Source organism: Mustela erminea, chromosome 5, assembly GCF_009829155.1.
Source record: "Mustela erminea isolate mMusErm1 chromosome 5, mMusErm1.Pri, whole genome shotgun sequence".
Lineage (NCBI taxonomy): Eukaryota > Metazoa > Chordata > Mammalia > Carnivora > Mustelidae > Mustela > Mustela erminea.
Window position 1 is genome coordinate 28,991,653 of NC_045618.1, and position 12,921 is coordinate 29,004,573.

The window sequence follows — 12,921 nt, forward strand, 5'->3', positions numbered from 1 at the left end:
TATGCACAGCTGTTGGATGGGCTTCATGGCTTCCTGGGTTCTTTGGCTGGTCAAGACCCGAGGTAATGCTGAGCAGCTGGGCAGGGATGTCAATTTGCTCCCCTGCCTGGGTGGGACTCTAGAACAGGCTCTACAGCCAGTACAACCTGGTGACTAAGGAACCAAATCAGGGAGAACTGCCAACCAAGCTCCTTGTCCAGATGGGACTATTGGTTTATGTCTATGAATGGGCAGAAATCCTATCTGAGATTTCTGCTCAGGAATGCAGTCCACCAGGATTTGAGAGCTGATTGCTGTCAATCCCCCCCACCACCCCCCATCGTGTGATAGCCCTACAGACTCCCCCAGTGATTCTCATGAGGCAAAACCCAAGTGGGCCTCTGAGGAAGTGTCCCAGTGCCCCAGGGGAGCTGGATGTTCACTCTGGGATCTCTTTTTGCACTGGACAAACTATAGGCTTAGCAGGACCCTCTCAGTGTATGTAGCACTGTGCCAGTCTGCGGGAGGGGTGATGCAGTCAGAGTGTTAGCTCTTCCTTTTACCCTTATAATGCAGTTCTTCTTGGTCCCTGTTGTTCGGGGAGGTTTACTTCAGCCTCACCCACCCTTAATTTCTGATATTTTCACAATGGCATCTTATCTACAGATAGTTGTTAGCTGGTCTTCCTGTGAGGGGAACTGCAGTTGGCAGGAAACTATGTTGCCATTTGGTCAGTGACACAGTCAGCTCTACAGCAGAGAACTAAGGTCTTGTAAATAGGGACCTACCCCAAGGAACTAGTACTGCTCCAAATAAGCAAAGGCATTACCCATGGCCCTGTGCTACCACTTTCATAGTAGGATGGTTAGTAATGTTTTAGTACATTCCATCCACATCTCAGCAAAGTTCTGAAGGTGGGATTGACAGCAATCTGAAGGCTTAAAGTCCAAGATCAAAGGGCTGACAATGTTGGGCTCCTCTGAGGACTCTCTTTGGTTTTTAGATGTCTGCCCTTTTGCTGCCTCTCCACAGTTGTCCCTCTGTACATGTACCTAGTATTATTAAAGTATGAAGGCTCAATTGGGTCCACTCTCTTCTTGGTTAGTCTAGCTAAAGGTTTGTCCATTTGAAGGTTTGTTAATCTTTTCTATCATTTTCCTATTCTTTTTTTTTCATTTATTTCTGTTTTAACCTTTATTATTTCCTTCCTTTTACTATCTTTGAGCTTAGGTTGTTCTTTTTCAAGTTCCTTGAGATGTAAAATTAGGTTGTTTATTTAAGATCACTGTTGTTTCTTGATATATGTATCCATCAATTGGCTCAATTGAGTTGCTGTATAAATATTGTATAAACCTATGATTACTCATAGGTAATCTTTGGGTAGGTCAATTTGGCAATATGGACAAAAAACTTTAATGCATATTCTTTTGACCTAGAAATTCTACTCCTTAGCATTTATTTTAAGAAAACAATCAGTTTGACTTATTTCACTCAGCATAATCTCCTCCAGCCCCATCCATGTTGATACAAAAGTTGGGTATTCATCCTTTCTGATGGATGCATAATACTCCATTGTATATATGGACCATATATTCTTTATCCATTCTTCTGTTGAAGGGTATCTTGGTTCTTTCCACAGTTTGGCGGCTGTGGCTATTGCTGCTATGAACATCGAGGTACAGATGGCCCTCCTTTTCACTACATCTATATCTTTGGGGTAAATACCCAGTAGTACAATTGCAGGGTCATAGGGTAGCTCTGTTTTTCATTTCTTAAGGAATCTCCACACTGTTTTCCAAAGTGGCTGCACCGACTTGCATTCCCACCACCAGTGTAAGAGGATTTCACTTACTTATGGAGCATAAGAAATAACACGGAGGACACTGGGAGAAGGAGAGAAGAAGTGAGTTGGGGGACACTGGAGGGGGAGATGAACCATGAGAGACTCTGGACTCTGAGAAACAAACTGAGGGTTTTGGAGGGGAGAAGGTTGGGGGGTTGGGTGAGCCTGGTGATGGGTATTAAGAAGGGCACATATTGCATGGAGCACTGGGTGTGGTGCATAAACAATGAACCTTGGAACAGTGAAAAAAATAAATTAAATTAAAAAATATAAATTGTAAATAAAACAAGCTCATTAATAAAATTCAATAAAATAAATTCAAATAAAATAAAATAAAATAAAATCTCACCTGTACATAATCAACTAAAAACAAAGAAAACAAAATAATCAGTTGTAGGGAAAGATGAGTGTACAAAGTTGTTCTTCATAGTGGTATCTGTAGTAAAAAAACTAGAATAAACCTATATGAGTAATAATAGGTTACTTGAAGCAAATCATTGCTATATAATAAAATACTGGGAAAGCCAGTAAAAAGTAATTTGCAAGTTCCTATTGATTTAGAAAAATAAATAAAAACATGATAAATAATATGTACATGTATTACAGTATTTTTAAAATTAAAAAAAAATACATGTCTGTATATCAAAACCAACCCAGTGATTATCTTTGGGTGGAAGGAATTGAGGTAATTTTTGTGTGTTTATAAAAATACCCATTGTTCTCTTCTGTGTTTTCCAAATTGTTTTTCTCATTGAGCACAGAGTAGTTTTATAATTAGGAAAAAGAAGTTATTTTGAAAAGGAGAAATGAGAGAGAAATAGCCAAACTATCTGCTATTGCAAGAGAACCTGCACATTTAAAGACACAAGCAGTAGAATGAAGGTGGTAAATCTGAGAGAGAGTGACAAGGAGAATCAATAAGTAGTAAAGACTGACTTGAATGTTGGTTTGGTAAAGGAGTCTCTGTGAAGAGTCTGACAATGCTTAGATTGTGGGCTTAAGTAATTGAATGGGATACTGGTGCCACTGACAAGTACAGAGGACACAGGAAAAGGAGTTCCTCTGGGTGGAAAGATTATGTATTCAGTTTTGAATTTGGGGAGACTGATGTGCCTATGCTACCTCCTTGTATGTGGCTAGGGTTTGTTGGCTAGCAAAATGCTAAAGCACAGTTTTATAACTTCTTGAATAGATGCCTTATATTTAATAACTTTTGATTTCAAAAGACTGATTTCAGTGACTTGGACTCATCTATTTGCCTTTTGGTTGTACTGTTTCATTTTCCTGTTTTGAGAGATAAATATAAATTTCTAATTGGATATGATGAAAAGAATTGTGTGGCAACAAAAGACTTTAAAGAGCCAAAGCAACCCTGTAAAAGAAGAACAAAGATGGAGGCATCACCTCCTGATTTTGAACTATAATACAAAGCTGAGGTAACCAAAACAGTATGGTACCAGCACAAAGACAATTCTGTCCCATTGGTCTATACGAATGGGATAGAATTGAGAACCCAGAAATAAACCCATGCATCTGTAGTGCACAAATATTTGACAAGGGAGCCAAGAATACTCAATGGGAAAGGACAGTCTCTTCAATAAATGGTGCTGGAAAAACTGGATAATCACTTGCAGAAGAATGAAATTGGACCCCTATCTTTCACCACTCACAAAAATGAAATTGAGATGGATTAAAGACTTAAACACTTAAGTATTTATGACCTCCTGAAACCATTTAGCTCCTAGAAGGAAACACAGGGAAAAAAAACTCCTTGCAGTGGACTTGGTAATTTTTTTTTTTTTTGGTCATATGATACCAAAAGCATAAGCAACAGAAACAAAGATAAAGATGTGGGGCTATACCAAACTTAAAAGCTCCTGCATAACAAAAGAAACAAACAACAAAATGAAAAGGCAACCTACTGAATGGAAGGAAATATTTGCAAACTATGTATCAGATAAAGGGTCAATATCCAACATACATAAGGAACTCCTACAACTCAATAGTAAAAACACAAATAATCTGATTAAAAAGTGGGCAAAGGACTTGAATAGACAGTTTTCCAAAGAATATAGAGATGGCCAACAAGTACAGGAAAAGATGCTCAACCTCACTGATGATCAGGGAAATGCAAACTAAAACCACAATGAGATACCACATTGTACTTCTAGGAATGGCTATTATCAAAAAGACAAAAGACAATTTTGGCAAGGATGTTGAGAAAAGTGGACCCTTGTACACTTTTAGTGGGAATGTGTATTTGTATGGTCACTATGGAAAACAGTAAGGAGGTTCCTCAAAAAACTGAGAATAGAACTACTATATGATCCATCAATTCTACTTCTATGTATATTTCTGAGAGAAATGAATCACCATCTCAAAGAGATATCTGGACTCTCACGTTCACTGCAGCATTACTGAGAACAGCCAACACACGGAAACAACTCTATGTGTCTATCAGCGGATGAATGGATAAAGAAAATGTGGTGTGTGAGTGTCTGTGTGTGTGTATAATGGAATATTATCCACACTTGATCTTAGCCAAAAGGTCAAGAAGCGATAATGGAATATTATCCAAAAAAGGAAGGAAATCCTGCCATTTGCAACAACATGGATGGACCCAGAAGACATGTTAAGTCTATGCTTAGTAAAATAAGTTATATGGTAAAAGACATATACTGTATGATGTCTCTTATATGTAGAATCTAAAAAAGCTGAACTCCTAAAAATAGAGAATAGAATGGTGGTTACTAAGGCCCGGGCCCAGGGGAAATGAGATGTTGGTCAAAGGGTACGAGGGTAGAAACTTCCATTTCTAAGATGAATATGTTTTGGAGATGCAATGGCGACTATAGTTAACAGTACTATATCATGTACTTGAATGTTGCTAAGAGAGTAGCTTTTAAATGTTTCACCACACATATAAAAGGTAATCAATCATGTGAGGTGATAGAGGTGTTAACTAATCTTATTGTGGTAATTATTTTGCAGTATATTTGTATCAAACCATCACAATGTACATCTTAAACTTATACAATGTTATATGTCAATCATATCTGAAGAAAGTTGGAAAACAGAATTGTGGAGCTTCAGGGTTGGTCCATTTCCTGAACAAATTTCAAATCAGTATTTTTTAAAAATGCAGTCTGCTTCTTTCCTACAAACAATACTGCTTTCATAGAACTGTGCTAAACACTGTCACTGCCAATATTTTCACTTTCTAGAAAGAAGTTCTGATTTTTGACAGCCAAACAATAATATTTGGATATTCTGTTAAAGGTCTTTTTTTTAAATTTATTTTTTATTTATTTTCAGCAAAACAGTATTCATTATTTTTGCACCACACCCAGTTCTCCATGCAATCCGTGCCCTCTATAATACCCACCACCTGGTACCCCAACCTCCCACCCCCGGCCCCTTCAAAACCTTCAGATTGTTTTTCAGAGTCCATAGTCTCTCATGGTTCACCTCCCCTTCCAATTTCCCTCAACTCCCTTCTCCTCTCTAACTCCCCATATCCTCCATGTTATTTGTTATGCTCCACAAATAAGTGAAACCATATGATAATTGACTCTCTCTGCTTGACTTATTTCACTCAGCATAATCTCTTCGAGTCCTGTCTGTGTTGCTACAAAAGCTGGGTATTCGTCCTTTCTGATGGAGGCATAATACTCCATAGTGTATATGGACCACATCTTCCTTATCCATTCGTCCACTGAAGGGCATCTTGTTAAAGGTCCTTTTATTTGTTTTTGTATCCCAGGACCTTGTATGGCGTCTGGCACCAAGTGCTACAGGTGACCATTGCATGAACTGATAAATATTTCTGAGACGTCCTTAGATCTAGACTACACCATGTAAAATAATGACAATAAATCCTGGTATTACCATGTTTGTTAGAAATCCTCTTGCTTCTTTTCTCCCAGATGAGAAGAAGGAGGAGCCATGTGTCAGGGTGCTGTGCTCTGCTCTACCTCTATTTCTAGAGCACAAGCCAGAGAATAGCACTAAAGACTGTGCTCGAACTTTCTCTGCCCAGCTTTACAACTCTACAGATATATAAACTGAAAAAAATTCCCAGGTTATGGAAGGGGCTGGAGTGAGATTTCTAGTCATTATATCTGAGGTGGTGAGAAAGCAAGCATGGAAAGAATTAGACATGTTCTGTTTGCTTCATTAGGCAGATCTAAACTACAGTTTGTGGTTCTACACATAGCCATCATGAAGCCGACTAACAATGCATTATATGTAAGAAAAGAACCTTCACCAAAAGTGTTCAAGTCAGAGATAAGGAGTGGCAGAGTTTTGTCTAAAGGACTGTGATTGTCCATTATCCATTTGAAGATACATGAGATTTGGTTTGACAGATTACCAGTTATTTTTTTCCCCAATACCTTCCTCATTAAGGAACGATCTGAGAACCATGATAATATATGTGAAAACGTATGTATTTTCTCCTGGAAGGTCCATTAGAATTACACTGAAGCCTTTGGCTGATCCTTCTACCTCATCACAGCTGAGGCATGGACAAGAATGCAGGGTTGCTGTATCACACGGCAGCCCAAAGGAGAATGCTGGGACAGAATGGCATGTATTAGCAGAGATGCTGTAGGTTCTACAGTGACCTAAGGAGGTGGGGAAATTGAAGGGGATCAAGAAACTGAAAGGCCAGGGAGGATGAAAGTCAAGTGCTATAAGATAAATGGTTGTGAACCCAAAGGGCCTAGTACTTTCTAGCAATAAATATGCTTGGGGAAAGAGGACAGGTAAATGGAAGGGAAAAGTGAACAAAATAATCAAGGGTAAGAAAAAGATTGAATGAAACAACTGTTCACAAGAAACCACTACAGAAAAACCAGAGGAAATTTATAATTCTTTTGAGACAAATGTAGAAGAGGACATTCTCTTTTTTTTTTTTTAAATTTTTTATTTTTTATAAACATATATTTTTATCCCCATCGGTATCAGGGAAATACAAATCAAAACCACAATGAGATATCACCTCACACCAGTCAGAATGGCTAAAATAAACAAGTCAGGAAATGACAGATGCTGGCGAGGATGCGGAGAAAGGGGAACCCTCCTACACTGTTGGTGGGAATGCAAGCTGGTGCAGCGACTCTGGAAAACAGCATGGAGGTTCCTCAAAATGTTGAAAAGAGGACATTCTCTTTTAACCTATTAACCTACCATAAGCTTCAGAGCAATAAACTGCATGGATTTTGGAAACCAGAGATCTGTGCTGATCACAGAAAAGTTACTGATTGGTGGGGCAAGAAACTCTTTAACACCAAATGGAACCCTACTGGGAAATTAAATGCCCTGCCTGATTCAAGATTCCTGAGGGAAAAAGAGTTCAAATGTCAGAATAGGAGGAAATTTCCCTGGAGAAGAGGTGACCTTAGGAGTGAACAAGGGTTGACCTTAAGCAGGTGTCAGAAATTGCTACGTTTGTGTAGTGGAAAGCACACAAGTTTTAGGAATCTAGCTAGACCTGAGTTTTGATCTCAAATCTCCTACCTACTTTTTATATTTATTTATTACATAAACTTAGGCAAAGCACTTAAGCTCTCTGGCAATTTCCCCACCTACAAAGTCTGAATTAGAAATCCTACACCTATAGGGCTGCAAAGCTTCTATTACAATATGTTTACATAATGAGTGCTCCATAAATAATAGCTATTATTGTTTTAAGTCTGAACCAAGTTTAAAACCAGAGATGACCTGAAATAAGGGAGTTCTTAGAAATTCTTGAGTTGGGAAATAGTTGACAGAAAGAAAGTTATAAAAGCTAAGACACTACATATTCTAATATCAAATATCTAAATATCAAGAATGACAGATGAGTTCTAACTGTATTGCTTTTCACTAACAGGACTTCTCTGTGTTACAAAATGTAGTGTATTTTCCACCAAGAATTTATGGATGGTGTTGTGAGAACCAATGCCTTCACATGGGCACTGAGATTTAAATAATTTTAGTATTTTTTTAAAGAAGAAGAAAGTTTGAAGAAATCTAGCAATTTTACCTGATGAGGTCCTGAACTCGACTGTTAAAAGCATCACCTTGTGAAGGTTTGTTTTTCATTTCCTGTGTTGATATTTTTGGTGTAGCTGGCTGGCTGTTTCCATCTGGTCGATTGGCAATCAGGCAGCTAAAAACCACAGCACTGACTTTGAGAAGTCCAGTTGTCAAACCTTCAAAAACTTGCTTATTTGTATTTCTTCCCAAAATAGCATTATTTTCATCTGGAACATAAACCTAGATGGAAAAAATACAGTAATTATATATCAGTAAAACCACCAGAAACGGACAGAGATAATTTGGAACCTTTCTGGAATCACAAGTAATTTTGAAATTGTAGAGGTGGCTAGTTAAATGTTCAGGTATTGGTTTTGACGTTATGTTGCTGAGTTCAAGTCTCAGCTTTGTCCTTGCGAGTTGAGCGACCCTGGCAAGGTTAATACTTCCAAGCTTCATTTTCTCATTTATAAAACAGGGACAATGACAGTGCCTATATCTTAGGGTTCTTGTGAGGATTAAGTGAGCTAATCTATATAAAAGGCTTAGTTCATGCCTATGTATATATTAAGTACTCAATAAATATTGTTTATTCAATTGAATAAATTATTTTTAAAATTTGTATGAGCCCCGGGACGCCTGGGTGGCTCAGTTGGTTAAGCAGCTGCCTTCGGCTCAGGTCATGATCCCAGCGTCCTGGGATCGAGTCCCACATCGGGCTCCTTGCTCCGCAGGGAGCCTGCTTCTCCCTCTGACTCTGCCTGCCACTCTGCCTGTGCTCGCTCTTGCTCTCTCTCTCTCTGACAAATAAATAAATAAAATCTAAAAAAAAAAAAAATTTTTGTATGAGCCCGGAAAATGAACTAATGGGTAAACTGACAGCAGCATTGTTTTCTTGAATTGAATTCTTTTCTTTCATTGAATTCTAAAAATATCTAATCTAAATTTCTTTATTAAAGTGAAATTTGTATTTTTTTATCACAAAATGGCAAAACAGCTTTTCCTCTAATATATAGGGTCATATTTGGCCATCTTTGTGTATAGTTTACAGGAAGTAACATGGTTAAAAGTGGGACTAGGAGTTAGAACTGGGCTTGGGTTTTGGCTCTGAAGCTATATGGTATTAGACAAGTTCCTTAACTTTTCTGTGTCTCAGTTTCTTCAGTTGTGAAATGAGGATAATCATAATCATAGCAGTAAATCAACTTGTGTAAATTCTTAGAACAATGTGTGGCACATAGGTAAGCCCCACAGACATGTTATCTGCTACTACAACTGCTAATCTTACTATGATTCCTCCTATTACTAGGAGTAAATGCTACTGTGTATGAACATCAGCTGTCACAAAGAAGGATGACTTAAGAAGTACAATGGCTAGATACATAATTACCAGGCTAGGAGCTCTGTGTCCTTGTTCTGCAAATGGCTACTTAAAGGCTCACTCTTCCAAGAAGAAGAGGAGCTGCCTCCTGAAGGCCTTACTACCAAGAAAGGGGCTGAGGCAGTAAGCTAAGGATGGGAAGAAAGGAGGTATGGACTTAGAATCAGATGGTACTATATTCAAGATCCAGTTTTTCTTCAGCAGATTATAGGATTTTAATAATTTTACATTTCTGAGACTTGGTTTCTATATCTGCCTACCTGCTGAGACTACTATAAAGTTCAAATAAATGATGAAGGGGAAAACACCCGGCAAATGATGACACTTTACAAATGCACTTACTTAGTAACAATCACCCTCTGTTTATCCTCACTCTATACCTGCACCAGTTCTATCAGAAGACAGAGGAACAAATAATCACTTGGATTAAAAAAGAAAAGGATCTTTATAAACACAAGCAAATGTTTCTTCCATTCCTTTTGTTGTTAATTAGACATTTCATGAAAATCACTTCACTGAGACTAGCCTGTTATAAGACTGTTGACCATAAGTTATCTCTGACCACTGAGCCATTCTGAAGCCCAAGTAATTAGAGTAGAATTTTTCTGCAGTGTGTACTCCAGTTAACTGATGAAAGTTCCCTTTGAAATTCTATAGCAGTTATAAAACAGTCACACAAAGCTTTTCAGATTGTGGCTAGTGTAACGTAGACTGTCCCAATTCAGAAGGTGGTATATGATGAATGGAGTTTGAAACTATTATAGGTCAGAAAGAGCAGGTTATAGTGCAGTGAAACACTCCTGAAAAATATCAGTGGCTTCAAACATAAAGCTTTATTTTTCATTCACATGACATGTCCATGTCAGGCTGCCTGAAACTCTGCATCCCTATTGTCCTTACTCGGGAGCCCAGGTGACAAAGCAACTATCATTTCTAGCAACAATGACCCAAAGAACTTTCTAAGATGATCAAAGTGTTCAGTCTATACTGTCTATATCTGCACTAGTCACAAGTGGCTTTTTTGAGCACTGGAAATGTGGTTAATGTGACACAGGGACTGAATTTTTAATTTTAATTAATTTTAATTTGAATAGTCCAATAAATTAATTTATCAGGGACAGTACAAGGCACTGCAGGTCACAGTGGCAGAGAAGAAAAAAAGATCTCTGCAAGGTTCTATATCAACATTTAATGCAGTATCTGAAAGTGACACCATTTTTGCTCACCTTATTGGCTAGAACTAATCACATAGTCCAACCCAACCATAAGGGAGCCAAGAAATGTCATCCTACTATGTACTTGGAAAGAGAGAAGCAGAATATTTGGTCTGCAGTACTACTGACTGCGTGGTATTGTTTCTCCCATTATGACTATACATATATTATTCACAGTTAAGCTATTTATCATATGATGACTATATTTACTTTCTTATACAAGTTTTTTGTTTAGTTGGGTAACTTTTTAAAAAGATTTTTATTTATTTATTTGACAGACGGATCACAAGTAGGCAGAGAGAAAGAGGAGGAAGCAGGCTCCCCACTGAGCAGAGAGCCCGATGCAGGGCTCGATCCCAGGACCCCGGGATCATGACCTGAGCCGAAGGCAGAGGCTTTAACCCACTAAGCCGCCCAGGTGCCCCTCGGTAACCTTTTTTGTATGCTGAATTTCCTATTTACCTATCATTAATGCATTGTCAACCTTTCTGGCTGAATTGGAATTTCCTCTCAAGTTCAGATGCATCAGGAATTATTGGTTCTTTTTAGCTCCCTCAGTGGAGACATTCTCCTGAACCCTACCACACCCCTTGCACTAACCTGGCCTGCTTGCTCTGTACTGTATGACTCTCATTTTGAGACTGTCTTTTATCTTCATCTTAAGAATTCCTCCCACCCCTTCCCAGGTTAGATTCCCTTTATTTCTTGGATTCCTCTTTTTCTTCTCATTCTCTCATTTTGTTGAGGAATATATTGCAACAACTTCCTAAGAAAGGGTGCAGCACTGGGTGTTATATACAATTAATGAATCACCAAAAGCTAATCATGTACTGTATACTGGTTAACATAATAATAATAATTAAAAAAATGGTACATGGAAAGAAAAATTTTGAGACCCGTGTGTCTGTAAATATCTTTCTTTCATCCTTATATTTGAATGATAGTTTGGCTGAATAGAGAATTCTTGGTTGGAACTAACTTTCCTTTGGAGTTTTGAAAGACAGCTCCCTTCTTTCCAACTTCAAGCACTGTTGTTAAGAGGTCCAATCTAATTCCTAATGTTTTTGTACATAGTCTGTTTCATCCTTTCTCAGAACTTTTAGGAACTTCTTATCTCTGATTTCCTGTATAGGTCCTTCTTCATTGTGTGTGTGTGTGTGTGTGTATAAAAACTCAGTTGTCCATTTTTTTTTTTAAAGATTTTATTTATTTATTTATTTGACAGGTAGAGATCACAAGTAGGCAGAGAGGCAGGCAGAGAGAGAGAGAGAGAGGGGGAAGCAGGCTCCCCACTGAGCAGAGAGCCCGATGTGGGGCTCAATCCCAGGACCCCAAGATCATGACCTGAGCCGAAGGCAGCGGCCCAACCCACTGAGCCACCCAGGCGCCCCCTCAGTTGTCTTTTTAATCTGAAAACTGCATGTTTCACTTATGGGGAAATTTCTTGCATTATTTCTTTGCTAATTTCCTCCCATTCATTTTCTCTGTTGGACTCTGGTCCTGAACTGAGCCTGTAACTTTCTAGTATTTTGTTTTCTCCTGCTTTTCATCCTTTGTTTTTTATCCTACTTCTTAGATCACCTAACTTTATTTTCCAGTCCTCCTTCTGAGTTTTTCATCTACTATATTTCTAATTTTCAGATTTTTTTTTTAAGATTTATTTATTTCAGAGAAAGAGAAAGAGCACCACGTTGGGGGAGAGTGAGAGGGAGGGGGAGAGAGAGAATCTCAAGCAGACTCTGCACTGAGCATGGAGTCCCACAAGGGGCTCAATCTACTACCCCGGGAGAGATCATGTCCTGAGCGGAAACCAAGAGTTGGATACTTAACTGATTGAGCCACCCAGATGTCTCTAATTTTAGGTGCTCTTTTTGGCTCCGTATATGTTTTGTTTTTATAGTTTTTTGTTCTACGGATACAATATTTCTCATCTCCGTGAGATTACACTTTTTTTTTTTTTTTTTTTTTGGCAGAGGTAAATAGCATTTATTTATTTATTTTTTTTTTTATCATAGAGTTTTTTTTTTTTTTTTTTTTTTATTTCCAGCATAACAGTATTCATTATTTTTGCACCACACCCCGTGCTCCATGCAATCCGTGCCCTCTATAATACCCACCACCTGGTACCCCAACCTCCCACCCCCCGTCCCTTCAAAACCCTCAGATTGTTTTTCAGAGTCCATAGTCTCTCATGGTTCACCTCCCCTTCCAATTTCCCCCAACTCCCTTCTCCACTCTAAGTCCCCATGTCCTCCATGCTATTTGTTATGCTCCACAAATAAGTGAAACCATATGATAATTGACTCTCTCTGCTTGACTTATTTCACTCAGCATAATCTCTTCCAGTCCCGTCCATGTTGCTACAAAAGTTGGGTATTCATCCTTTCTGATGGAGGCATAATACTCTATCCCCAGGGGTACAGGTCTGTGAATCACCAGGTTTACACACTTCACAGCACTCACCAAAGCACATACCCTCCCCA

At 38.5% G+C, this 12,921-nt stretch overlaps 1 protein-coding gene across 3 annotated transcripts in view; it reads right to left on the reverse strand.

Annotated features, from left to right (window-relative positions):
• Nucleotides 1-12,921, reverse strand: part of SCAPER (S-phase cyclin A associated protein in the ER) — a 520,882-nt gene that overhangs the window by 75,416 nt on the left and 432,545 nt on the right. For all 3 annotated transcript variants that reach the window (XM_032342354.1, XM_032342353.1, XM_032342352.1), the window contains one exon: nt 7,851-8,083. In XM_032342354.1, coding sequence (XP_032198245.1) covers nt 7,851-8,083 — 233 coding nt within the window. The remainder of the gene's footprint in view (nt 1-7,850; nt 8,084-12,921) is intronic.